General features: G+C 45.8%; 1 protein-coding gene and 1 long non-coding RNA gene across 3 annotated transcripts in view; one reads left to right on the top strand and one right to left on the bottom strand.

The window, feature by feature from the left end:
- Nucleotides 1-27,929, top strand: part of LOC136856544 (uncharacterized) — a 213,005-nt gene that overhangs the window by 144,369 nt on the left and 40,707 nt on the right. The gene's annotated exons all lie outside the window — the stretch shown is intronic.
- On the bottom strand, nt 12,230-22,308 carry LOC136856543 (E3 SUMO-protein ligase ZBED1-like). The gene is made up of 2 exons (XM_067134384.1): nt 22,137-22,308; nt 12,230-13,702 (listed from the first exon to the last, which is right to left on the bottom strand). Exons 1-2 carry the CDS (start codon nt 22,257-22,259, stop codon nt 13,337-13,339), a joined length of 489 nt encoding a protein of 162 aa, XP_066990485.1. The 5' UTR covers nt 22,260-22,308; the 3' UTR covers nt 12,230-13,336.

Genomic DNA, 27,929 nt, shown 5'->3' with positions numbered 1-27,929 from the left:
CGTTTGGTATCCCAGTCTGCTAGCACTACTTTCCACCAAGAGGATTCCTCCCTGGAACAACCTGTGTCAACCACACTTAGAGTGGGTCCATCAGGCATTGCAGTCCCTGTGTCTTCACAGCTGGAAACTATCCAGCATCTCTTGTGAGCGAGAGGCTTTTCTCGCTGAGCGCCAACAGAGATGGCTGGATACCTCAGACAGTGTTCTGCAGCAGTATACCAGGGAAATGGGCTGTATTCTGTGGTTGGTGTCATGGATGGGGTCTCTCTCCAGTCGGAGCCTCTATTCAGCAGGTCGCGGACTTCCTTGTCTTCCTTCGCTGAGAGAAGCCTCTCTCCATGTCGGCTGTGAAAGGCTATAGAGTTGCCCTTGGCCTAGTCTTGTGCCTGAAGGGGGTGGATATCTCCTCAATGGAGATTTCACTATTGATGAGAAGCTTTGAAAGGTCTTGCCCTCCCAGGGACCTCAGGCCCCCTGAGTGGGACGTGACTCTTGTTTTGAGGAGCCTGACTCGTTCACTGTAATGAGCCTATATGAGAGTCGTCAGACACGGATCTGACCATCAAGACCATCTTTCTGCTTGCCCTGGCATTGGCAAAGAGATTAGGCAAACTTCATGGACTTTCCTTTGGTGTTAAACATTCTAGAGGATGGGGATCAGTTACGCTCTGTTTCATCCCGGATTTCGTAGCGAAAACTTGGAACCTGTCAGTCCCTGATGCCAGGTTTGGGTCCTTCATGATCCCCTCCATAGAGGACTTGGTTGATAATGATCCAGACAAGATGCTACTGTGGCCTGTTTAGAGTGCTGCAGTACAATCTTATGAGGACTCAACATCTGCGGTCTGAGTGTCAACGACTCTTCATTAGTACTGGCTCATCCATCCCTTGCGTTCTGGGAGAATCTGTTGGTTCCTCAGGTACTGAAGGCAGGCGTATGGTCACAGTAGACCACCTTTATGTCTTTTCTACCTTTGGGACATTGCCCACAAGTCCTTGGACACTTTATCTTTGGGACCTGTGGTGGCTTCTCAACAAGTTGTGTAGCCTGCCTGGCTCCTCTAAGAGGACAGGTAGCATCTCACCTAAGGTGTACGGTTATGGAGGTGAGAGAGTTTGTAGGAGTGACTGGCCTCTCTTCCTCTTCCTTCATCGCCATATTTCATTCTCTTTCTTTGGGCAGAGAGTGGAATTCAGTCCGTCACACGCTGAAACTGGCAGCCGATGCAGGTAAGGGTTATAGCGGGCATCTGTTCTATTTTCTTTCATTAGACTTGAAGAAGCAATCCCACCCCTTCCTCTAGCAAAGGGAAGAAGGGGATCCTGACGATATGACAAACCCAATACCTGTAATTGCCTTACTGTCACCGACTCTTTGATTCATCCTAGCCTGTTTTCTTATGAGGTTACAATTGTCTCACTCATTCATGAAAAAGCCCAGAAGTCTGACAGTCAGTCTTGCAGTTCTTACACCCCATTCAGTATATCAGAGGCCCGGTACTCTTCTTCACTCTATCAACCAGGAAGAGAAACTTAGGTGTGGCGAACTCCAGTCAGTTCAGAGACTTACTCAGATTCCCCTGTCAATTAGTGTCTTCCTCATGTAAAAGGAGTGAGGGTTTGTATATTGTGTAGGAACAAATGTCAATTGTTCCTACAAGATACACAAACCATCAGTCCTTTACATTAGAATTACCTTCATTGAAGCTGGAAACGGCCATTAAACTCTTGAACAAGTGGTTAGGTAGGCATTAACTACCATCCGGTAGGTGGAGACCCGCCTCCCTGCATATAAAACGTTCAATTTGCTTTCAGCCATCATGCGATGCAGAGGTGTGATCATGCTCTCTGGCCTGACTGCTGTTTTCAACTCTCTTTATCACAGTGGGATCTTTCTTCTTTATTATTACCTTGTGTATACAGTAGAACCCCGGTCCTTGACCATACTAAAACTCGACATAATCGGATTTAGACGCGAAATGTTAGGTAAATTTTGCGTTGGAGCTCGAACAACAAACCGGAATCCGACCTGATGAATCATATGATGTTTGTAGAAAAAGAGTTTCGGGAGGCTGCCGGTAGTTGGCGTTGTTGGTGGTAATCTTCCCACGCGTATTTAAAAGCATTTAAAGCCCACACACGCTGCTGCTGCTGTTTGGAGAAGTACACACTTGTACAGGTATATAATTTTTTTGGCTTTCTGCACTGAATTTTCATCCAGTCATGGGTCCCAATATGTTAGGGTATCATAATATTTACTGATAGATGTTTTACAGTGATTTTGTACACTATTCCAGCAGACTCTGTATGAAATTTACCATAAATACTGAACGTAAACAACGTATATGTAATTAGTACCGCGATACACCACCAGGGTGGCGCTTTGGTTTGTTTACATCTGCTCATGCCACAAGCTGCCGAGTGCCGACGTAATTTAGGAAATTTGTCTTAATTTTATGATAACAGACATAGTGATTCAGCTTATAAATACTGTATTATTAATTGACTTTAATAATCAGGCTTGTTTTTCAATGTTATTATTAACAACAGTTTTTGTGTGTACCCGTTACAGTACATTCTGGTAGTGCCTATAGGCTACCTAGCCTAGCCTATGGCGCTCGGTCTACCATCGGTAATACGGCCGCATTGGTCGTAGGCCAATTTTTTTTTATACAGTGTGCATTTAAAAATGTAAAAGTACTTCTGATACGGTAAGTTATTCGACTCTGAACTTATTTAATTGTAATTTGTGCAATGTTTTGTATAAAAAGGCAGGGTTGGGGTAATTACTGGTGGTCAGGAATGGCTTAATCCATTTTCAGTTATTTTTTACGGGAGAAATTGATTCAGAATTCGACTAAATCGAATCTCGACGCTTCTTCTGGAACAGATTAGCGTCGAAGACCGGGGCTCTACTGTATATTTGTGTTTGACATTTATATTTTACAAACCCACGAATCATTTTTCCCTGTTGGAAGGCCGCCATCCCTGGCGTGTATGCCCTGGGGTCAGCGGCAATGGTTAAGGGTTGTACCCTCTACCAGTCACCCTTTGATGTTATTCTCATGTCCTTTTCACTTCTTGGTTGGGCATGACTATAATTAGTCATCTGTGCTGAGTTTTGCCCTTGGTCGCCTGTACTGTGTTCATGGGAATGGTTGGGATGGGCTCCCAGGACGTCGTCAGTAGGATATACGTCTCCGAAGCGCTCTTGCTTGCGGTCCCTCCTTTGTTCTCCCCCTTGTGAGCTTCCCTTTGCTCTCCTCGGGGGAGTTCTCCCCTTCGTCATCTTGACTCGCTTCATCGGGTGAAGACTGTGGGTCGGGTGTTCAAGACATCCTTCCCTCAGGGTCCTCTCACTTCAAAGGGCAATCCTCTCTCAGAGCAAGAGGAGTCTCCCTATACTGTACTAATTTTCTTTGCTTTTTTCTTCAGGTTGACAGTGAGCATTGTGGAGGCACAGCGGCAGTAATGTCTGGATATCTTTCTCCATTGGTGTTGGATATCCCAGCTCCTGTGGAGTTTACCTGTGGGCACTTATACAGTGATCATTTTGACGACGACGTCAGTTGCGTTGATGGCAATTGCCAAGGTCCCCACGTCGGTGTCAACTTTCATCAACACTGTAACCCTGACAAGGTGGGCCAACCTCTGGTCTTCTGGCACTCATGTATGCTGTGCCACTTCCTTCTGTCATGCCCATGGTCCCATCTGCTCCTGCTGTGCCTCCTGCTTTAATTGCTCCTGTTGCCCTGGCAGCTCCTGCTTCTCCTGTAGTCGGGCCGGTCTTGTCGTGCCTCCTGCCCCAGTTGCCCTGGTTGCTCCTGTCGCTGCTTCTGACGTTCCTGAAATTCCTGCCTCCTGGGCTGCTCCTGTTGCGCCTCCTGCCCCAGCTGCCTTGGTTGCTCCTGTTCCTGCTTCTGGTGTTTCTGCCGCCAGGACCACTCCTGCCATGCTTCCTGCCTTAGCAGGCATGGGTCCAAGTACATGAGACAGTACTTGTGGACATGTACAAGCACTGAGAAAAAGAGCAAGTACAAGTACAAGTACAGAAGATTTGCCTGAGACTTAAGTCCAAGTACTTGACAGTGTACTTAAGTGCAAGTGCATTTCAGCAGATTTCCTATTATTATTAGTGATGATATGTTTGATTTAAAATCAGTAGCAAATATCTAATAAAAATTCACATGCAAATATGTAATGGAAAGAAACTTTGGTGTTATACTATAGCAGTCCTTATAAAGAGAAGCCTCCCAAAAGGATATACCTGAGTAGTTCTCACAGTATAAGTCAGTGAACCTTTAGCCCAAATTGCCGAAGAGGTGAAGTGATTTTCAGAGGGTTTAATGAACAAAAGTGGTCAAAATTGGTCTACCCACAGGTGAAGGTAATGATAAAATCTTTTTTTTACTTTTCAATTTAATTTTACAATGCTCTTCTTAATACTGTAATACAAAGTAGATTTCCACCTCAAAAGAAAAAAATTATGATACTGTTCAGAATAATTTTAAACAAAAATATGTTTTTCAGAAAAACCTTAAACAAAATTATACTTGTTCCGACACGATATACAAACTGTCGGTCCTTTACATTAGGAATTACTTTCAGCGTAGGCTGGAAACAGCCGTTGAACTTTCGAACAAGGTGCTTAGGTAGTTAACTACCGTCCAGAAGGCGGGAGTACCGCCTGCCCGGATGTAAACATTCCAATTTGCTTTCAGCCGTCGTAGACTGTGGACGTTTCTCTCACTCTCTGCCTGACTGCTGTTGAGCTTTTCCCGGTGGGAACTTTCCTTTTTTCTTGAGTATGAATGTTGATAAGCCCTTGAAGCCCTCCTACCCCCAGCGTGTGTGTCCTGTGGTAGGAGGCAAAAGATGCCATACTTTTAGATCTAGCGTTGACACGGACCCACATGCCCTCTGCCCCACTTACAGGGGACGTGTGTTCGCGCGCTTCGCCTTGTAGTGAGTGTTGTTCCTGGTCTCCCGAGCAGTGGAAGAAGTTTGAAGGGAGGAGACGTTACTGTAGGAAGCCTGCCAAGGAATTGTCCGAGGGTAACATGCCCCCGATGACACCTATGGTGGCTGATCCGTCGGGATCGTGTCTCCCTCCTGGCAAGCTTCCCCTTCTTGCTACCTCTTCCTTGGGTGAGGACTCTCCCTCCCCTTCCTCATTCATTTCATCGGGTGTGGAAGGCCGCAGGGGAGCAGTTGCTCAGGACATCCTCTCTGGGATCTCTCCTCACTCTGGGGGCGAATTTTTTTCCACGGAGCAAGTAAAGGCTTCCCTTTTTGACCCGACTTTGTCTTCAGGTTTAGGGGTGGAAGCGTCCTCTGTTGGCCAGGTACCCGATCTAACATCTGCCTGGCAGCACCTGGGTCTGCTTGGCGTTCCGTCACTGGAGGGTCTGGTGCTCGTGACAACCCACGCAGCCACTGCTTCCACCACCATGACTGTCACTATGTCATCATTCGCAAGCTGCCTGTGACGGGTGGCCTCGCACCTCGACACCCAGGTTTCTGTCGCTCCTGCCACATTCCACCCCGTGCCGCTGTCTCCTGGGTTCCTGGCCCAGTTGTCCCTGCCTGGCCCCTCGCACATGGTGATGTCATCGGTGCCTTTCATGACTATGCCTGCTCCTGTTGCCGACCCACGCCTCGTCTGTTATTGACCATGGTCCTTCTCCTCGCCATCCCTGACACTCGGCCTGGCCTGGCTCCCCATGTGCCACCTGTCTCCGACCCTGGCTTCGTCCCTGGACTGTCCTGGCTCCCATGCTGCTGTATCTGCCCAGGTAGCTGCTGGCCCGAGCACCGTCTCCACTACCCGGGTTGCGCCTGCTTCCTTGGCCCCCCTGGTTGCTCCCGTGCCTTCTGCTGCTCCTCCATGGTTTGGGAACCTGACTACGATCCTGAGGAAGATGGCGAAGAAGTTAAGTTGAAGAAGAGATTGAGGAAGATTTCTTCGTCTTCATCACTGTATGCTGCCTCTTCTTCCTCTTCTCCTTCCGAGGCTCCTCAGCCAAGGAAGAAGAAGACTGCCTCCCCCCCCAAAGAATTCTCGCAATGAGACCTCTAAGGGACTGCCTCCCTCCACAGGGAAGGCAGTGGGTTCTTTCATTGGCTCTTCCCGATCCACGGATCAGGGAACCACTGCCGTTGACCCCGGGTCAGTCGTATCGGGAGTCGAGGGCGTGCAGACCATGGTTCGCACTCCCCGCTGCTCCTAAAGAATCCTGCTTCTAAGGCCAGCTGGTCCGTGTCGGATACTTGCTTGTGAGTTGCTCCGAGTACCCAGGTCTCTAAGGAGACCTGAGTACCCCAGTCTGGTATGGGAGAAACCTCTCTCCGCACAGACTCAGGCGTGGGATGAGAGTGAGTCCGGGCATGCAGGTGCCCCGACTCTTCCTGCTGGTGCTTCTTCTAGTACCAAGCCAGGATCCCAGGAAGGTGCACCGGTCCCTTGAGTCTGGACACTTTGAGAAGAGGTCCCCTGCTTAATCTTCCCGAGAGGTTTTGGCCTCGAAGAAGACTGGGGCATGTCCAGAGGACAGCGCAAGTTTGCGCCAGCCAGCTGTGCGCTCAACTCCTCCCAGTCCCTGGCCACGTTCGCGCGACCAGCCTGGCTCGAGGGAGGCAAGTGTACGGCTCAGCTCACGCGAGCAGCTCTGCTCTCCTCGGGAGACCGCTTTGGCCAGGCGAAAGCGCTCTCCTTGCCCCGGGCTTCCTTTACCACAGCGGCTTGGTGACCACTCCCGGCCTGCTGCTCCTGTTGGTTCTGCCAGCAAGGCCAGTGAAAGCGCCCGATCCTCCTCGCCTGTCCCCTCTACCTCCTGGGCCTCTCCCAGGGGCGCAAGCTTGACTCCCAGAGTTCTACCTCAGGGTGTCACATGCCTGGCTCGGTCCTTGGTCAGCCAGGTTGTGCGCCTGCCTGTGGTGCAGAAGGATCACAGGGGTCTGCCGAGGTTCTTCCTCCTCCAGGGAGAGTAGATCGGGAGGACCGCACCTGGAAGGACTCGAGGGTCCTCTTCCCCAGGACGAGACACCCCTGAGATACAGAGGATGTTTGCTGAGGTAATTGCGCTGATTCGTCAGCACAACGACCTCAGGGAAGGGACCACGGCCTCGTCTGGATTGTCCGTCGCACCTCGAATCCTACTAGGGACCCAAGAAGGAACCCAAGGCTTCGGTGGGGCTGTCGTGGTCCACGCTTCCCGAGGGTACTCGATCAGGTGAATGGTCTTGGGTCTGGGCAGGACAATTCTCTCTGATCGAATAAATGAACAAGCTATTTCCTCCTCCTCTGCCTCGCCAGAAGCGTTTCTACGCACCGTCGGAGAGGTCATTGCTCGCTAAACAGGTTGACCTGGACCTTGTTTGTCTAGATCCGGGTCTCTTGTTGCAGCAACTTACTGCAGAGAGTGTCTCCCTCTCTCAGCGAGAGGCCATAACCCTGGAAGCCACCGACATGCTGGCCTTCCAGGCAGTCTCCTGGCTGGATCTGTGGTCCTTCACAATATCCAAGCTTTCAGGCACTATCACCCTGGGGAGAACTCCACTTTCGGGAGACTGTGCCAGTCTGGAGGTAGGGCCATCTCCTACCTCACCCACCAAATGGCCAACTTGTTGGCTAACATGGTCCTGAAGCGAAGGGAAGCCATTCTTTCTCGCTTCTCGAGATCCGTGGGGTCTGAGTAGGCAATGACCCTGCGAAATGGACCGTTGCTGGGGTCCTCCTCTCCCTTCCCTAGTGAGTTGGTGGATGCTGTGGTGGACAAATGCCAGGCCGATGACAGCGACCGGCTTGTTCACCAGGCAGCAGCCAAGACCCCTGGGTCTTCGCATTCTACTGCGGCCAGGCCCTTGGGTCAGGCTGGCACTTCCTGGCCCCAAGAAGTCCCAGTCTCAAGGGGTCCCGTGGAAACACCCAGCTTCTTCCTCTAGAAAGGGTGGGTCTTCTCACCCTTTTCAGCCCGCTTTCCAATCTGGAAAAGGGGGCAAGGGGAAGAAGAAGGGGAAACGCTAGGGGCAGCGTTCCCCCCAACTGCTGCCGAAGGTGGGGGGGGGGTGCCTGTTGAGCCATTGGGCAACATGGCAGCGACATGGAGCCGAGACCTGGATAGTGAATGTCCTTCGGGAGGGATATCTCTCACCCTACACTCCGGCCTCCATCTCACCTACACTACGGTCCAAGGAACTCCAAAGGACTCAATCGACTGAGCAAGAAGTGCAAGCCATGCTGAGCAAGGGTGCAGTGGAAGTCATGTTGGACTGGTCTCCAGACTTTTAAAGCCGTGTCTTCCTCGTAGAGAAAGCCACAGGGGGTTGGAGACCAGTCATGGACCTCTCTCCCCTGAACCGATTCGTTCGCCAGACTTGGTTCACAATGGAAATGGCGCGATCCGTGCTGGCTTCCATCAGGAGAACGACTTCATGCTTACGGTGCCCTCCATCAGGGTCTGATTAAACTTAGGTACTTCATGGAACTTCGGCCACGGTGGACTTGAAGGATGCGTATTTCCAAATACCCATTCATCCGTCCTCTCACAAGTACCTCCGCTTTATCCTCGGGGAGATGGTCTTCCAATTCAGGGCACTCTGCTTCAGGCTCTCGACCACTCCCCAGGTGTTCATGAGAGTCTTCTCTCTCGTTTCAGCTTGGGCCCACTGGCACGGGATCCACTACTGGTGGTATCTCAACGACTGGCTAGTCCTGGCAAGCTCCCTCCACAGTTGCTACAGGACAGGGATCGACTCCTCGAGTTTTGCCGCGATCTTGGGATCATGGTGTGAAATCTGGAGAAGTTGGATCTCACCCCCAAGCAGAGGATAAAGTACCTGGGCATGCTGATAGACACGGTAGCAGCGAAAGTCTTTCCCTCGGACTCTCGCATCAGCAGGTTCAGGCAGGCAGCACAGCTGTTCCTGCCTCGGAGGAACAGCCAGTCCAGCAATGGCAAGTCGTCATCAGTCACCTGTCGTCGCTGGTGAAGCTGGTACCTCATGGGCGTCTTCACCTGTGGTCTCTCAATGGAGACTAAGTAGCTTGGTCCCAGTCCCAGACCCCCCAGTCCTTCCTCATCCCTCTTTCCGAGGAGGTGAGGAGGACCTTCTGCTGGTGGTTGGAGAACAGGAACCTCTTGATAGGAGTATCCCTGCATACTCCCCCTCCGGGACATGCTACTGTTCTCAGATGCATCGACCAAGGGATGGGCCGCACCTGAAGGAGCTGCTGACTTCGGGAGTGTGGCACCGAGACGACAAGCACCTTCACATCAACATCCTGGAACTCAAGGCAGCATTCCTAGCTCTCCCAGAGTTCCGGGATTGAGTGATGGAACACTCCGTGGTACTGATGAGCGACAGTACCACGGTAGTGGCATACATCAACAAGCAGTGGGGTCTAGTATCCCTCCCGCTCCACCAGTTGACTATGCAGGTGCACAAGTGGGCCATGGCTCACTCGGTAGAGCTGTCAGCCAGGTACATTCCAGGCAAGAGGAATGTCATGGCAGACAAGCTCAGCCACCAGAATCAGGTGATCGGAACCAAATGGTCCCTTCACTCGGAAGTCATGGAAAGGCTATTCTACCTGTGGGGGCGCCCAGTCATCGACCTGTTCGCCACCCGGCACAACAGAAAACTCCAGGTCTTCTGCTCTGTCGTGCCGGACCCATGGGCCGCTGTGGAAGACGCGTTCCAGCACCAGTGGGGACAACCTCCCTCATATTTACGCCTTTCCTCCATTCTGTCTGACTTGCAGTGATCGGCCAAGCAATGATCACTCCAAATCTCAGAATGATTCTGGTGGCACCCAAATGGCCACAGGCCGTTTGGTATCCCAGCCTGCTAGCTCTCCTCTCCAAGGCGCTGAGAGAGATTCCCCCCTGGCCCAACCTGCTGTGTCAACCCCACGTGGAGCGGTACCACCAGGCAGTGCAGTCCGTGTCTTCATGGCTGGAGGTTATCCACCATCTCCTGCGAGCAAGAGGCTTTTCGTGTCGTGCAGCAACGGAGATGGCTGGGTACCTCAGACGATCCTCTGCAGCAGTATACCAGGGTAAGTGGTCCATCTTCTGTGGTTGGTGTCATGGACGAGGGGTATCTCTCCAGTCGGAGCTACTGTTCAGCAGTCGCGGACTTCCTCATCTTCCTTCGCCAAGAGAAGCTTCTCTCCGTTTCAGCTGTAAAAGGCTACTGCGCCGCACTCAGCCTAGTCTTGCAGTTGAAAGGAGTAGACATCTCTTCCTCCTTCGAGATTTCCCTACTGATGAGAAGCTTTGAGAGGTCTTGCCCACCCAGGGACCTCAGGCCCCCCGCATGGGATGTGACTCTCGTTCTAAGGAGCCCGACTCATGCACCATACGAACCTTTACGAGAGTCGTCAGACATGGATCTGACCCTCAAGACCGTCTTCCTGCTGGCCCTGGCATTGGCGAAGAGAGTTGGTGAACTAGGCTACATGGACTTTCCTTTGATGTTAAACACTCTAGAGGATGGGGATCAGTTACGCTCGATTTCGTCCTGGATTTCATGGCAAAGACTCAGAATCCTTCGGTCCCTGATGTACAGTTCGAGTCCATCACGATCCCCTCCCTAGAGGACTTTGTAGGTAATGAACCAGACGAGATGCTACTGTGTCCTGTTAGAGTTCTGCAGCGCTATCTGAAGAGGACTCGACATCTCCGGCCTGAGTGTCAACGACTCTTCGTTAGTACTGGCTCAACCAAGAAAGAAGTGTCTAAGAACACGATCTCTTTCTGGCTTCATGAGACGATAAGGAGAGCGTATCCGTGAGACAAAAGGAGAGCGTATTCTGCTGCTGGAGAAGGCGACACTGGTACGCTTTGTCCGAGAGCTCACGAAGTCCGCAGCATCGGTCCGTCCCTTGCATTCCGGAAGAACGTGTCAGTTCTCCAGGTGCTGAAGGCAGGTGTGTGGTCCCAACAGACCACCTTCACCTCTTCCCTACCTCCGGGATGTTGCTCACAAGTCCTTGGACACTTTTCCTTGGGTCCTGTGGTGGCTGCCAACAAGTTATGTAGCTTATCCTGGCTCCTCTAACAGGACAGGTTGCATCTCGCCTAAGATGCATGGTTGTGATTGGGAGAATGAATGTGGAGTGACTGGCCTCTCATCTTTCTCCCCATCCTGGCTCTCTTCCCACAGGCAGAGAGTGGATGTGCCGTTACATGCTGGATCTGGTGGTCAATGCAGGTAAGCACGCAACGGGAGCCCCCATTCTATTTTCTGTTCAGGTTTATAGATGCAACCCCACTCCTTCCCCTTGCAAGGTGGGGAAGGAGACCATGACAATAAGACAAACCCAATGCTTGTGATTGCCTTAATGTCATCTGACTCCAAGTTCTTCCTAGTCTACTTTGCATGAACTGACGATTTCCTCTTTTGTGCAAAGGGACCCAGAAGTCTGACAATTGATCCCCGTTTCTTACAACTTTTGTCAATCATTTCGTCTTTAGAGGAAGTTTTCCCAAAAGTCCTGGTGAACTCCAGTCAGTTCATAGAGACTCACTCAGATTCCTCCCTCCAACCAGTGAGTCTTGCTAATGTAAAGGACCAAGGGTTTGTATATTGTGTCGGAACAAATCACAGTTTTTAAAAGTAAATTGTATTTTTGCTAACTATACAAACCCAAGGTCCTTTACATTACATTTCATGCCCACCTCATGCCACCCCTCAATCTGATACCTGGGCCGAAAGGCAAATTGGAATGTTTACATCCAGGCAGGCAGTACTCCCGCCTCCCGGACGGTAGTTAACTGCCTAACCACCTTGTTCGAAAGTTCAGCAGTCGTTTCCAGCCTACTCTAAAAGTAATTCCTAATGTAAGGGACTTCAGGTTTGTATAGTTAGGAAAAATACAATTTACTTTTAAAAATTGTGATTTTTCAATATGAAAAATTCTAAACAGAATTATATTTCTTTCTCTTTGATACCATTACCAGTTCTCTCTTATCTACTTGTAGGATTTATCATTGCATTTTACAAACATCACAGACTCGGAATTCTTGTGAGTAAGAAGACGTGTATCTGGGTGAAACACTTTTCCTGCAATACTGAAAATCCTTTCTGCTGGGGCAGAAGAAACAGGGACTAATAGAGACTTTTGTGCCATCTTAGCAAGAGTTGGAAATGTTTCTCTGTGGTCTTTCTCTTCTGAAATGCATGACTGACTCAGGTATGTGTGAAATTCAATATTATTAGACTCCTGAATCTGCGTTATATCTGTTGACTGTTGAACTGGGTTACCCATAAAACTAAACAGTTTCTTCCTTTTTGGTTCAGTTGAACTACGTCCTGGTATATCCTCTGTATGGTCTGTAGCAGGATCCATGCTTGCACAAGCTGTAATATCTTTGGACATAAACAGGGCTGCAGTTATGACAGAAGACTTAAGATTCACCTTTTCCTCTTCTTCAGAACACCAATCTGATTTAAATCTTGGATCAAGAATAGTTGCCATTTGATATATTTTCTGTTCTTCTTATACCTGGAGGCATTTCTGTAATGACCTCTTCAATCCAAATACCAAACCACTGTTATACTTAGATTGCATTTTCTCTAAGTGAAACTTGAGCCCTCGTACACATGGAATGACTAGGCTAGAGGAAACAGAATTCTGTCTTTGGGCACAGTCGGTGTCCTCCTCAAATGGTTCAGAAGTTTCTGGCATGTCAATAAGAATATTTTGGTCATAAGCGCCAAGCTTTGGCTCACCATCCAAACTGTTCAGCTTTTCTTCTGGTACCCTTTTGAATAGATCTGATCATCTTTAATTGCAAATTCCAACTTGAGTAGCACAACCTGATTCTAATTTTCTTTCTCCTTCTAAAACATCTGTTGCTGTTGTTGATTTATGCATGTAAGAAAACCAATTTTGATGCTTTGCTCAGTGTAACATTTAACTGTCCTGCTGCTTTGAAGCCATCTTTCACAACCAGTTACACTGTTTATGCAAAGCAGGAATTATGCTCAGCTGGTAAAACTTCCAACAGTTCAGCAGAATCAAATATATACACCCAAATCATCGAGATCTTCTTCCTCATCAGTGTCATTATTTGCTTCTGAAAAATATTGGGAAATCCTGGCAGAGAAAATGCAGTGATCATATTAGTAGCATTGTCAGTTGTGATGTCTGTAATTTTTGAGCCTATATCAAAATCCTCGATGCTCATGCTCTTCCATGATATTGCGTGCAATATGGCATCCATGGAAGCACTTGCAAGCTAACACTACAATTTCAAATGACCATTTTCTGATGTAATGAGCTGTGATTCCCGGGAAGTATGATCTCATCTGATGGCTAGACCAGATGTTAGGTGTTAGGCATATGGTTTTTGCACTCCCTAGACTTTTTTGAACATTTTCCTTCACCTGTGAGAATTTGTCTTGTAGCAATTTGTTGACTTAAGTGCTTGTGTGTAGGCATCTGATAACAGGGGTCAGCTGAATTAAGTAAGCCATTGAAGTAAGGGCTTTCAACAACAGAAAATGGCACAAGATTGCACGCCACAATGAGCACTAGTGCATTATCCTGTTGCTTTTGTCGGGCATCATGTGCCCCATATTTCTTTGGGTCTGACACTGTAATGAAATCTTCAATGGTTGACTGGCTTGTCCCAGGAGACTCAGTAGTGTTACCACGAGCACGGGCTCTCCTCTCATAGGAAGCATTGTGTTTCTGCGGGAATAAAGAGAAAAATAAACATTAATATTTATGAATATCTATAGCATATACAGAGTGGGCCATAAGTCACAAAGGGGTTTGAGTGTTTAATATCTCACGAAGGGGTTTGAATATTTAATATCTCACGAAGGGGTTTGAGTATTTAATATCTCATGAAGGGGTTTGAGTATTTAATACAGTATCTCATTTATTGTTGATATTTTGGTATGTTACAGAAAAATGATGTGAGATTTACATATCTCCTTACAGTAGGTGTGAAAGATGAACTCTTTTTTAATGGTGTCCATTTGCAGGTCGCATAAACATGCTCTTTTTGAAAAAGTTCCATAACAGCCCTTAACGTGTGAGGATCCAGTGATCTTATTTCTGTTCTAATGTTATTTTTAGGATCTGCAGCTGAGTGAGGCAAATGTAGCATATTTTTGTTAACAAGGAGATTAAATATCTATGAGATTGATTGTGACGTTTGAGATAAAAAAAGAAAACACAAACTGCACAAAAAGTTTAGCAAAATTTGAGTGAATGTCTCGTTTGACAGCAGCAAACCAAGTTCGCAACAACAGGGAGAACAAGATTTATTTCTAGTTAGGCTGAGCTGAATTTGTTTCACTAATGAGAAAATACACAGAAGCTATATGCAATAGACTTAATACACTACACCATTGCTAACCAGAAAAATAGGAAAAACCCTTAATTAAGAGATGAAAAGCATTTGCTTTACTAACATGTTTATAACATCGTTGCCTGACATCTAAACATGATATAATCATCTGGCCTATTGCGTCATGCATTTCTTGTTTTGCATGACAATGTTTTCACTCCTTTAATAGTTAATATTTTCGCTCCTTTAATAGTTAATATTTTCACTCCTTTAATAGTCAGTATTTTCACTCCTTTAATAGTCAATATTTTCACTCCTTTAATAGTGAATATTTTCAATTTGTTAATAGTTAATATTTTTGTACATGCAACTTACCCGTCAGATACCCGTCAGATATATACTTAGCTATAGTCTCCGACGTTCCCGACAAAAATTCAAATTTCGCGGCACACGTGACAGGTAGGTCAGGTGATCTACCATTCCCGGCGCTGGGTGGCGGGAATAGGAACCATTCCCGTTTTCTAATCAGATTTTCTCTGTCGCTGGTTCCGCAACATCTGTTGTTGGTTCCTCCTGCTTGGATTTTTCATTTTTCGCTTGCTGAGGATTTATTTTGGACTGACCTTTGGTGACGTATTGGATCTTTGGCTTGGCATACGCTTTTGTGGTTTGTTTTTGAATTTGGCTTAGGAATTTTCTTTAAGGATGTCTGATCAGAATGTTGCACCTGTTTTTCGTGTGTGTGTTAGACCGGATTGTAAGGTGAGACTACCGAAAGCTTCGGTAGATCCTCACACTGTATGTATGAGGTGTCGGGGGAATGACTGCTGTATTGATAATACTTGTACTGAATGTGAGAATCTGACTGAACAAGAATGGAAGGCTTTGAGTGCTTATGTACGTAAGCTGGAGAAGGATAGAGCTAGGAAGGCTTCTTCTAGGAGCTCTAGTAGGTCTCTCTCTAAGGAGGTAGAAGTAGACCCTAACATTCTTGTAGATTCTCCTGTCACTCCTTTGGTTTCAGCTCCTTCACCCTTCATCGAACCTGCGGATTCGTTGTCGGAGATGGCTGCCATGAAAGCCACAATCCGTAGGATGCAATTGCAGATGCGTGCAATGGAGGAGAAAAAGGTAAAAAGTGACAGTGATTTGTTTAGTGTCCCCAGTGTAGTGGAGGGGGCGTCTGACCGGCTCCACATCGCTCCTAGGCCTAGACCTCTTCCAAACTCCCAGGACCAGTGGAGGAGGAATGTCGACAGCCGCAAAGGGGATGAAGAGCATTCCCAACGGTCAGGCGTCCCTTCGGCAGCTCCTGTTGTCGTGTCCCAGGCTGCCTTGGATCGCCACAGAAAAGGGATCCTGAGGAAGTGTTTTCTTCTGCTTCGTCTTCGCCCAAACGTGGTGGAGTTCGGCCAAGGAGTCGCGCCCTTGAAGAGGACCTGAAAGGCGCCTAGAGGAGACGCTATGGATTCTAGCCCAGAACGCTTCCCAGAGGGTTCTCCCGTTGTGAAGAAGAGAACTCAGAGATCTCCCTCTTCTTCTTCAGGGTTCAGGAGTCCACTAAGCAGATCCTGGTTGGCCTCCAGGCTCAGCTTTCTGCTCTTGCTGGCTCTTTGGCTAAGAGCTCTTCTCGTAGGAAGGATGTTTCTCTTCCCATCAAGTCCTCCAAGAAACATCCTTCTCCCAGCAAGCGCCCTTCAGTTTGCAGCGCTCTTCTCCTGACCTCGCTTCTCCTGATAGGATTCCTTCTTCGTTGAGGCGCTCTTCTCCTGTTAGCGCCCCTCCAGTAACAGCGCTCTTCTCTTCAGGCGCTCCTCTCCTTGCAGGCGCTTCTCTTCTAGGCGCTCTTCCTCGGATGATAGCGCCTCTCCTTCCAGGCGCTCATGTCCTCGTCGTCGGTCTTCTCCTGTTAGAGAACGCCTCTCTCCGGACAAGCGCTCTTCTCACTTCAAGTCACATACTTCTGTTCATAGAAGCGCCTCCCCAGCCACCCTCCCTTCTGGTAGGCGCCTATCTCCTAGTAAGGGCTCTCTCCGTTAGTTAGAGGCTCTTCTCTGTCAGGCACCAGTCTTCTAGCAGGCGCTTCTCCCCTGATAGGCGCTCTTCAGTGGTCAGAGGCTCCTCTCCTTCTAGGCGCTCTTCTCCTGTCAAGTGCCCTTCTTTGTCCAAGCGTTCTCCTCCTCCTGCTGGCCTGGAAGTTTTGTCGGAGGATGAATCCCCAAGGATGTCAGTATTTCTGACTATAAGAGGTTGGCAACTTTACTAGTTCAGGAGTTTGGAGATTCCCTTAAACCTGCTTCTCCTCCTCCTCCTGTTCAGGAGTTTGGAGATTCCCTTAAACCTGCTTCTCCTCCTCCTCCTGGCTCTATGCTTTTGAGCACAAAGACCTCTAGATCCTCCTCTATGGTGAAGATGCGTCCGACTCTCTCTATCTCAATGAAGAAGGCGTTTAAGGGCTTCGGGAGTGGCTTCAATCGAAGAAGGATGCTGGCAAGACAGTTTTCTCCTTGCCTCCTTCCAGACTCTCTGGCAGAGCTGGAATTTGGTATGAGACCAAGGAACTTGGGGTTGGCCCTCCCCTCATCGGCTGGATCGGACTTCTCTTCCTGGTCGATTCTTCAAGAAGGCTCTCTCAATTCGGCCAAGGCTTCTTGGGGTATGTGTGAGCTGGACCATTTCCTCAAGGGCCTTTTCTGTATCCTAGAATCTTCAACTTCATGGACTGGTCTCTCAAGGCCTTAGCTAAGAGAACTTTAGACCTGAAGACTTCATCAGTGTGGAAGACCTCAGCAGCGTTTTGTCTTGCCTAGACAAGGCGGTCATGGACGGCCTCTAGGAGATCGCTTCCCTTTTTGGAACTGGGTTGCTGAAGAAGAGATCCGTCTTCAGCTCCACAGAGGGGGCCGGACGACTGGTCCCTCTCCATTCTGAGGAAAGGATACCTCATCCCCTTCAGGGAAAAACCTCCTTGACAACAACTCCAAGGGAGTTATCGGCAAGATACAAGGACTCTGTTCAAGACAAGCCCTTCTGCTAGCTGTCGATCAAATGCTGGCAAAAGCAGCCATAGAACCAGTTCAAGATCTTCATTCCCCGGGGTTTTACAATCGGCTTTTTCTGGTGCCGAAAACTTCGGGGTTGGAGACCGGTGCTGGACGTGAGCGCCCTGAACGTTTTTGTCATCAAGAAGAAGTTCTCGATGGAGACGACATCCTTTGTTCTGTCGTCTCTTCGTCCAGGAGATTGGATGGTGTCCCTCGACCTTCAGGATGCCTACTTCCACGTACCCATCCATCCCTCCTCCAGGAAGTACCTCAGGTTCATGGTCAATTGAAGAACCTTCCAGTTCAGGGCTCTGTGCTTCGGACTTTCCACAGCCCCCCAAGTGTTCACGAGCATTCTAAAGAATGTGGCTCATTGGCTACATTTAGAGGGGGTAAGGATCTCCTTGTATCTCGACGATTGGCTGATTCGCGCCCATTCGAGAGACCGTTGTCTGGAGGACCTATCTCTCACCTTAAAACTGATCCAGTCTCTAGGACTTTTAGTAAACCTCGAGAAATCCCAGATGATTCCTCAGCAGAGAATTGTCTACCTGGGGATTCTGATGGATTCTCAGGGTTTTCTAGCGTTTCCCTCCCTGGAAAGAAGGAACGCTGCCTGCAGAAAAGGTGACAGCCTTTTTGAGAAGGACAGTTGTTCCGTGAGGGAGCGGATGAGTCTGCTGTGGACCATTTCCTCGCTGGAGCAGTTTGTTTCTCTGGGAAGGCTGCACCTAAGACCTCTTCAGTTCTTCCTGAACGAAAATTGGGATCAGAAGTCCCAAGAATTAACAGATTCCTTCCTTGTTTCTCTGGCGGATAAAGGAACATCTCCATTGGTGGTTGGACCCCCAGAAGCTGGGTCGAGGAATTCCTCTTCAACCGCCGAGCCCTCGCCTAGTGTTGTTTTCAGACGCATCGGAGTCGGGTTGGGGAGCAACACTAGGCTCGGAAGAAGTGTCAGGCACCTGGGAGGGATCAGAAGGCCTGGCACATCAAAGGAGAACAGATGTCCTGGCACATCAACTGGGCTTATATCAGAAAGCAGGGAGGAACACACTCCTTCTCCCTTTACGACACAGCAAGGAACCTTGCTGCTGTGGGCGGAGGAGAGAAACATCATTCTCCTCACCAGGTTTGTACAGGGGAAAGGAATGTGAGAGCAGACCTACTAAGCAGGAAGAACCAAGTTCTTCCCACAGAGTGGACCCTCCATCCAGAGGTTTTGCGAAAGGCTGTGGAGCCTTTGGGGAGACCCAATATCGACCTCTTCGCCACTCATTGGAACAAGACTGGAGACCTACTGCTCTCCTATCTCGGACCCCAGAGCAGTGGCGATAGACAGCCTTCTCCTAAATTGGGAAGGTCTGACGGGTATGCTTTTCCCCTTCAAGATCCTGGGGAAGTAGTAAGAAAATTCAGCTGCCTCGATAGGCACCAAATTGACCCTGATCGCCCCCTTTTGGCCATCTCAAGACTGGTTCACAGAGGTACTGGAATGGATGATGGACTTTCCCAGGTCGCTCCCTCTGAGGAGCGATCTTCTCAGACAGCCCCACTTCGACAGATTCCACAAGAATCTCCCCGCTCTCAACCTAACTGCCTTCAGACTGTCGAAGGATTGGTTAGAGCGAAGGGTTTTTCGCGCAAGGCTGCAAAGGCTATCGCCAGAGCCAGGAGATCTTCTACCTTGCGCCTCTACCAGTCGAAGTGGGAGGTTTTTAGAAGATGGTGCGGGGCTCAGAAAGTGTCCTCTTCCAGTACCTCTGTAACGGACATCGCGGATTTCCTTATTTACTTAAGGGAACAGTGTAATCTGGCGGTTTCCACCATTAAGGGATACAGAAGTATGCTTTCTTCGGTTTTTAGACATAGAGATCTGAACATCTCGGAGAATAAGGACCTTCACGACCTTATCAGGTCATTCGAAACGTCTAAAAACAAGTCCCCTAGACCTCCCAGCTGGAATTTGGACGTGGTTTTGAAATTCCTGATGTCCGAGAAGTTTGAGCCCCCTCGATCTGCTTCGTTCAGGGAACTGACTAGGAAGTCTTTGTTCCTTTTTGCTCTTGCTACGGCGAAGATATTAAGCGAATTACAGGCTGTGGAAGGTACAGTCGGATTTAAAAAGGACTCTGCGATTTGCTCCTTTAAGCCCCTCTTCCTAGCGAAGAATGAGAACCCTTCCAAGCCATGGCCTAGGAGTTTTGAGGTCAAAGGACTTTCGACTTTAACAGGACAAGAGTTGGAGAACACTCTCTGTCCAGTGAGAAGCCTTAAATTCTATCTAGATAGAAAGAAACAGCTCGGAGGTAATACTGAAAGTCTTTGGTGCTCAGTAAAGGATCCTACAAGAACTATTTCTAAGAACGCCCAAGCATTCTTTATCAGAGACGTCATCAAGGAGGCGCATCTTTCTTGCAAGGACGAGCACTTGAAGCTCCTGAGAGTTAATGCACATGAGGTGAGAGCCATAGCTACTTCTCTGGCTTTTCACAAGTCTTGGTCTCTCCAGTCTATTGTGGACTCTACTTACTGGAGATGTAATTCGGTGTTTGCTTCTCATTATTTGAGAGATGTGCGTGTTACTTATGAGAAGTGCTTCTCTCTCGGAGCCTACGTATCTGCGGATTCGGTGCTGGGTCAAGGAGCTGAATCTAATCCTTTATAGTCTAGCTATGTTAGTTGTTTTTTAATGCGTGGTGATGTGTGTTTTTTATGGTCGGTTGGAAGAGAGTGTTGGGTAAAGCCTCCCTTTCATCTCGTATCACTAACAAGGTTAGGCTTGGTCAGGTGGTCGGGATTGGTTGTTTAGCTCCTTGTAGTTTTTTATTAATACCTAGCTCTGTCATGTAAGAGGGATAGCCCCCATTGATATGATTCAGGTAAAGGCTCTCATGGAAGTGGGTCAGCCCCCATTGACACGATCCATAACAGGCTCTGTCATGTAAGTGGGTCATCCCCCATTGACACGATCCAGAAGGGATGTCAGTCATAGGTCACATCCTCGCTGAAGCTCTTGAGGCAAGCAGACTCATAGACAGTATCCATGAAGTCTTCTGCCCAATCAGGTAAGAACCATGGTTTTTTGTATATCCTACAACATATGTTGTTTCCCATTTTTTAGTTATTAGCTGTCTCTTGCCCTCCTCCAAGGGTGCCAATCAGCTAAGTATATATCTGACGGGTAAGTTGCATGTACAAAAATGATATTTTTATGATAAAATAAAGTTTTGTACATACTTACCCGGCAGATATATACGATTAATAACCCTCAGCCTCCCCTCAGGAGACAGGTGGAAGAGAAAATCTGATTAGAAAACGGGAATGGTTCCTATTCCCGTCACCCAGCGGCGGAAATGGTAGATCACCTGACCTACCTGTCGCGTGTGCCGCGAAATTTGAATTCCTGTCGGGAACGTCGGAGACTATAGCTAAGTATATATCTGCCGGGTAAGTATGTACAAAACTTTATTTTATCATAAAAATATCATTTTCACTCTAATAGTCAGTATTTTCACTCCTTTAATAGTTAATATTTTCACTTTGTTAATAGTTAATATTTTCACTCCTTTAATAGTTAATATTTTCACTCCTTTAATAGTCAATATTTTCACCCTTTAATAGTCAATATTTTCACTCCTTTAATAGTTAATATTTTCACTTTGTTAATAGTTAATATTTTCACTCCTTTAACAGTCACTATTTTCACTTTGTTAATAGTTAATATTTTCACTCCTTTAATAGTTAATATTTTCACACCTTTAATGGTCAATATTTTCACTCCTTTAACAGTCAATATTTTCACTCTTTTAATAGTTAATATTTTCACTTTGTTCATAGTTAATATTTTTACTCCTGTAATAGTCAGTATTTCCACTCCTTTAATAGTTAATATTTTCATTGTTAATAGTTAATATTTTCACTCCTTTAATAGTTAATATTTTCACTCCTTTAGTAGTTAACATTTTCACTCCTTTAATAGTCAATATTTTCACTCCTTTAATTGTTAATATTTTCACTTTGTTAATAGTTAATATTTTCACTCCTTTAATAGTTAATATTTTCACTCCTTTAATAGTTATTAATGAATGAAGATTTGGGAATAATTTACAAATACGTGGTGAATAATACTAGGCTGTAAAACACACAAGATATTAATGAAAAATAAAAATTATAATTGATAACTCATTTCTCTCTCTCTCTCTCTCTCTCTCTCTCTCTCTTGATGCAAAACATTGTTATTTTGATGAACTGTTCGAGGTCGTAGGCTATCGATGGGGTAATTGCTTTACTGGTAGTTTGCTGACTATATTCTTAGGGTTAATGTTTATTTCTGTATGAAATAACGCTTCACAGAGCCGAGGTTGTAACAGCAGTCAGCCGACAACAAATGGAATGTTTTATTTCTCAGCCCATATATTTTATGTGATCCTTTAACTTCAAATATTATTACAAAATGAAACAAATGAGTAAGAAATACTGCCCTCTGTAACTGTCAAGGACAGCTACAGCCCTCAAGAGGTCCATGGGCCTATGGGTTCATATGGATAATTGCTGTTTTATATATATGTAGGTTTATATTTATAATTTACTTTTAACTGAACAGTTTTTGTAAAAGATGTTTTTATATTTTCATTATGTGTATTGTTTAATATTTTGTTGCCTCATTGTTAAAGTTAACTATAGGCCTACAATTATCCTGCAAAATAAAAAAAAATATTTTGCTATAACTTTGCTTCTGCCCCACAACCACAACATGTGAAATTTAAGAAGCTTAGCTTACCTTCATATGTTTGTGAAGATTGGATGTAACCACAATCACACTCCTTGCAGATTGACTCGAATGTGCCAGGAGGTGTGGCAACTTGAAGTGGCTCCTTGTGCCAGAGTCCTTAGGTGATGCCATAATGACACTGGCACAGCTATGAATGATGGCTGCTGAAAGACTAAACTACAGAACTGATCATGTTGTCTGCAGATACAGACAGGAAGTGAACAGGTTGTCACAGGTTCATTCTTGAATTAATTGCATGAAAATTGACTTATATTCTGTTGATACACAACAGTAGATGTTAAATCATTTGAATTAAACTTAGTATATCGTTATTATTGACATACACAATTCATTATAACAAAAAATCCACATACAGTAAACCCCGCATTTGCGTTCTCATGATTCTTAAAATTACTCAAAAGAACATCTGATGCCAAGTTTCTCTGTAGAACATATCTAGCCATCATTCGCGGAAAATTCACCCATTTGCAGTATTTTTTCACGAGAAATATTCACTAATTACTGTATTTTCATATAATTTTCATGAATAAATGCATTTTTTGTGATAAAACTATTAAAATACTCAGGTATATGCATTTTTACAGGGTTTTCTGTGTTTAAACTATCAAAATGGGCAGTTCTAAGTGTTTTTAGAGGGGTTTTAAGTATTCAAAGGAGTTTTAGCTATTTGCGGGGAAGACATCCCCACGAATGGAGTGGGGTTCACTGTATAGTCAAGTTATCTTTATTATTGACATACATAATTCGTTATAACAAAAATCCATGTATTATAGTCAAGTTACTGTCACTACTACTGCAGTTTTATCCAATTAGTTATGCAACACAGCCTACTAAGGATGTAATGTGTAAGAGTACAAAAGAAGTACTTGATTTTTCAAGCATTTGTTGGCTAAGTACAAATACAAGAACATTGAATTTTAAAATCTCAAGTACAGGTACTGTACTCAAAATTTTATTTCCAGGCCAAGTCCAAGTACAAGCACTTGTACTTGGACCCATGCCTAAGACCTGCTCCTTTTGGTGGGGACCTGTTCACCACCTGTAGAAGTGTCAAAGAGTAGGTAGAAGAATGTAGGTGTCATCGTCATCCTCTTTTTCTTCATCCTCATCCTTGTCGTCTCCTGCCTCTTCACCCTCTTCTGAGGCTCGTTGGCTGAAGAAGAGGGAGGTCTCTCCTCCCCTATAGGGGTCCTACAAGGGACTTCTAGGGGTTGCCTCCCCACTGGGAAGGCAGTGGGTTTTTGATTGAAAGCTCTTTCCAACCTTCAGGTTCGGGAACTTACTTGCATTCCTCGTCGGGGTCTTGCGTTTTTTGGTAGCCACGGACTCACAGACTTCGGTTTATGCTTCTGTCACCAGTTCTGAACAGTTCTGCTTCTAAGACTGGTGCTGTGTCAGGTGCTCATTTGCGAGTTCCACTGAGTGCTCGTAGAATCTTGGGCATCCCGAACCAGTGCCGAAGAGACCTCTCACTGTCCCAGTTCAGGCACAGGGCGAGAGAAAGTGCTGAGACATGCAGGTGTCTCGGCGCTTCCTGCTGGCACTTCACCGAGTGCTCGGCAGGTTCCCAACTGGTGTCTCGCTCCCAAGGGTCTGAGCACCTGGAGAAGCAGGGAGAAGGTTCCCTTTAGAAGTCCTGCCGGGACTTCTAAGGGACTGCCTCTCTCCCGGCAGACAGTGGGTTCTCTCATTGGCTCTTCCTGTCCCTTGGGGTGGGAATCGATTCGCATTCCTCACTGGGGTCTCGGTGTCCCTCGTCGATTTTTCTTCGGAAACCGAGAAGGGGCCACTCCCGATGCTTGTTCTTAAGAGAATTGGGAGTCTAGGGTGCTCAGCCGAGCCGAGTCACCGAGTGCTCAGGATTCTGCAGAATCTCAGGCACAGGACGAGAGAAGACTTCGAGACATCCAGGTGTTTCAACACTACCTGCCAGCTCTGTTTTTGTATGCTCGGTTAGGTCCCAACCTCGCGTCTTGGACCCTAAGGTCCGAGCGCTTTAGGTAGCAGACAAGGATCTCCCTTTAAGCCGTCACCTCGAGAGGCTTCGGCCTCAAGGGAGACTAGAGCAGAGGTCAGTGCTTGTCCTTGGCTGTCAATCTGAGCTTTCACCCTGCCCAGTCCCTGATCGCATTCGTGTGAATGGCTCGGCTCGCTCACCTTGCCCAGTCCCAGATCATGTTTGTGTGATTGGCTTGGCTCGCTATTTATCGACTCAGTTCAGCTGAGGTCTAATGCAGCTTGGCTTGTGTGAACTTTCCACTCTCCTTGGGTCAGCGCTTTGCTGAGGCATAAATGCATTCCTTCCCCCATGTCACCTTCACCAGCTCAGGTTGATGATTGCCCATGGTCTAATAATGCTTCTGTATTTACAGCAGAATTGTATGGAATTGCATCAGCTATAAAAATAATTAAAGAATCATCATTCAATAATTTTGTGATTTTCAGTGATTCAAGAAGTGCTATAGAAGCTATTCAAAGTTACAAATCAAATAATAATATAGTACAACAAATTAAATTATATCTCCATAAATTATATAATAATGGAAAAAATGTAAAGTATATGTTGGATCCCTGCAAGTAGGGATCAAAGGAAATGAAATGAAGAAGCAGACAAAGCAGCTAAAGCAGCAACTCACATGACAAGATCAAATGTGAATATCCTGTTACTGATTATGCAACTCACATAAAAATGGGTATCATAAATAAATGGCAATATATATGGGATGAAGAACCTGAAAGTAACAAACTGAAAGAAATAAAACCTAATGTTAAAAAATGAAGTTCATCATATCAGAGAGAGAGAGAGACACGCACAAGTAATTTTAACACGCCTCAGAATAGGCCATACTCGTCTGACACATGGGCACTTAATGAGCAGCCCACATGGCCCGGCTCCCGAGTGCTCAGAATGCAGAGTAATAATAACGGTCAGACATGTGTTATGTGAATGTCCAAAGTATGACCGACAATGAATGTCTCCTTTTGGAAATAGATCAGTGAAAGAAATTTTGTCAGAATCTTTCACATTTTCAATCGTTCCAGTTTGGATGTTCTTGAAGAACTAATTTAATTAATAAAATATAAAAATAAGTAAGTAATAAAAGCATGAAAACCCTTTTAACATTTGAATTTTACAAAAAGAGAAATTTTAAAAATTTTGTTTAATTTATATTCTGAATTTTAATATACCGTTTTTAGTATGTATGTAAGAAGTCTGAGTAAATGTATTTATTGTATGAGAGGATGTGCTTATGTGTAGTTTTTAATTTCATTTTAATTCATTCATCTTAGTATTGGATGATCTATTGGGTCCTAGCGCTTGATTTCAGGCCTAGACCTAGTATTTTAATCAAATCCTTTGGGCCAGCCCTATGGGAGCTGAAAGTCACCCCTTATATGGCTGGGAAGGGTTTTTTCTGGCTTTCACCGTGCTGTGTGCTTGTTTACCTACCTTAACCTCGTCACAGCAAACAGCAAGGACGGTCTAGTAGACTGGTCCATGACACCACAGTTCTCACAACGGTGATCATGGTCCAGTGGCACTTACCCTTTGGAGAACACAAGGTGCGGTTGAACTTCCAGTCATTCAGAGACCTCCATTCAGATTCTTCCCACTGAATCTTAAGTCCCCATATGCAAAGGACCAAGGGTTTGTATTTGTGTAGGAACAAATCGCATTTTTTAAAAGTAAAATGCATTTTTCCTAACATATAAACCCGAGGTCCTTTACTCAGGTTACCACCTCAGCCTCCCCACAATCTGCCCTAGACTAGAAAGTAAAGTGAATGCGTGAAGCTGGGCAGTTGGTACCTTGGGCTTCCCACTGTTACCAACCACATGCTCAGCTGGTAGTAATACCAACTCATGCCTTGTAAGTCTTTAGCGGCCAATTCAGCTACACCGAAAATATTCCCCATATGTAAAGGACCTCGGGTTTGTATGTTAGGAAAAATGCATTTTACTTTTAAAAAATGCAATATTTTAGTTATATTTCGACTTAAAAACACTTCGTATAACGAAAATAACCTTGCCCCATATAAATAAAGTATCTAGAGATTCATTTACACTAACTAGAAGCAAGAAAAGCGCTCTGACTTGAGTTAAATACAGCGGAATAAACACCGCATAAATGATTTCCAAACCAAAACATTCATCACTATGATCGCAATTTATAATATAGAAAAGTAATATAAGAATAAATACAATATTATTGGATACAGTGAATTAAGGCATAACATTTTAAAAGATCAATGGAAAAGATGCATATTCGTTATGTTGACGCTTGTATAATACGATATGCGAATATATGAGTTGAGTATAATGCAGGCTACGCTACTGTGTATGTATACAATATACCATAGTGTAGGCTAAGCTAATTCTTGTTTGTTATTCAATTTCTCTTTGTATTGAATTATCATAAGTCACTTTGCATGAGCCTCCAGAATTAGCTGATATTATTAATAATTACTGTACCGTGTATGTAAAGAGTATATTTTATATTGTAGGCTAGGCTACCATATATGTATACAGTACATGGTACCGTATACCCTAGTGTAGGCTAGGCTATGTTCGAGATATGTTTTGGTATTTCTTATGTTTTTTCCAACAAACGATGGTTTTTTTTGGAACCTAACTCCATAACCCCATTCTAGATAGGATAATACCTGTATAAAGCATGTTTAGTTTTTTGTGTGTGTGTTTGAACTATCAAAATAGGCAGTTCTAAGTGTTTTTAGAAAGGTTCTAAGTATTCACGGGTTTTAGCTATTCACGGGGAGGTGTGGTACGCATCTCCAGCAAATACGGGAGGTTTACTGTACCTCCTTTCATATTCTCTTTCTTCCATCTTAGTTTCCACCCTCTCCTAACAAATGATTCTTAGTGCCACTGCGAGGTTTTCCTCCTGTTACACCTTTCGAACCTGTTAAGGTCACTTTTGGTTTCAGCGCTGAATGACCTTATAGGTCCCAGTGCTTGGCCTTTGGTCTAATTTCTATATTCGATTCAATTTATGCCACCCCTCAATCTGATGCTTGGGCTGAAAGGCAAGTTGGAATGTTTACATCTGGGGAGGCAGACCTCCCACCTCCCGGATGATAGATACTGCCTAACCACCTTGTTCAAGAGTTTAACGGCAATTTCCAGCTTTACGAAGGTAATTCCAATGTAGAGGCCTCAGGTTTGTATAGTTAGGAGAAATACAATTTGCTTTTAAAAATTGTGATATTTTAAAAGTGATTTGTATTTTTCCTAGCTATACAAACCTGAGGTCCTTTACAGTTTTATGCCTACCTCATGCCACCCCTCAATCTCATACCTGGGCCAAAAGGCAAATTGGAATGTTTACATCCGGGTAGGCTGGATGGTAGTTAACTGCCCAGCCACCTTGTTTGAAAGTTTAACGGCCGTTCCAGCTTCGCTAAAGTAATTTCCTATGTAAAGTACCTCAGGTTTGTATAGTTAGGAAAAATACAAATGACTTTTAAAATTTGTCATTGTAGGACTTCCAAAAGTTTTTGAGAGTCCAGTCCTTGTATCTTCCATTGGCCTTGAAGGCATTGTTAACCCTTAAACGCTGAAGCCCTATTTACAAAAACGTCTCCCATATGCCAGCGCCGTTCGGGGGCTAGCGCCGAAGCGGAAAAAAGTTTTTTTAAAAATCACAGCACGCTTAGTTTTTAAGATTAAGAGTTCATTTTGGCTCCTTTTTTCTCTTTGCCAGAAGTTTAGTATGCAACCATCAGAAATGAAAAAAAATATCATTATCATATATAAATATTG

This window comes from Macrobrachium rosenbergii, chromosome 36 (assembly GCF_040412425.1).
Source record: "Macrobrachium rosenbergii isolate ZJJX-2024 chromosome 36, ASM4041242v1, whole genome shotgun sequence".
Taxonomy (NCBI): domain Eukaryota; kingdom Metazoa; phylum Arthropoda; class Malacostraca; order Decapoda; family Palaemonidae; genus Macrobrachium; species Macrobrachium rosenbergii.
Note: the sequence above shows the minus strand (reverse complement) of the source record. Positions and strands in the feature narration are given on the sequence as shown.

What these genes read in the sequence shown, in the direction of transcription:
- LOC136856543 (XM_067134384.1), bottom strand. Translation starts at nt 22,259, where the DNA reads ATGGCATCACCTAAGGACTCTGGCACAAGGAGCCACTTCAAGTTGCCA. An exon ending in ATCTTCACAAACATATGAAG is followed by an intron (nt 13,703 to 22,136) that starts GTAAGCTAAGCT and finishes TTATTCCCGCAG; the next exon opens with AAACACAATGCTTCCTATGA.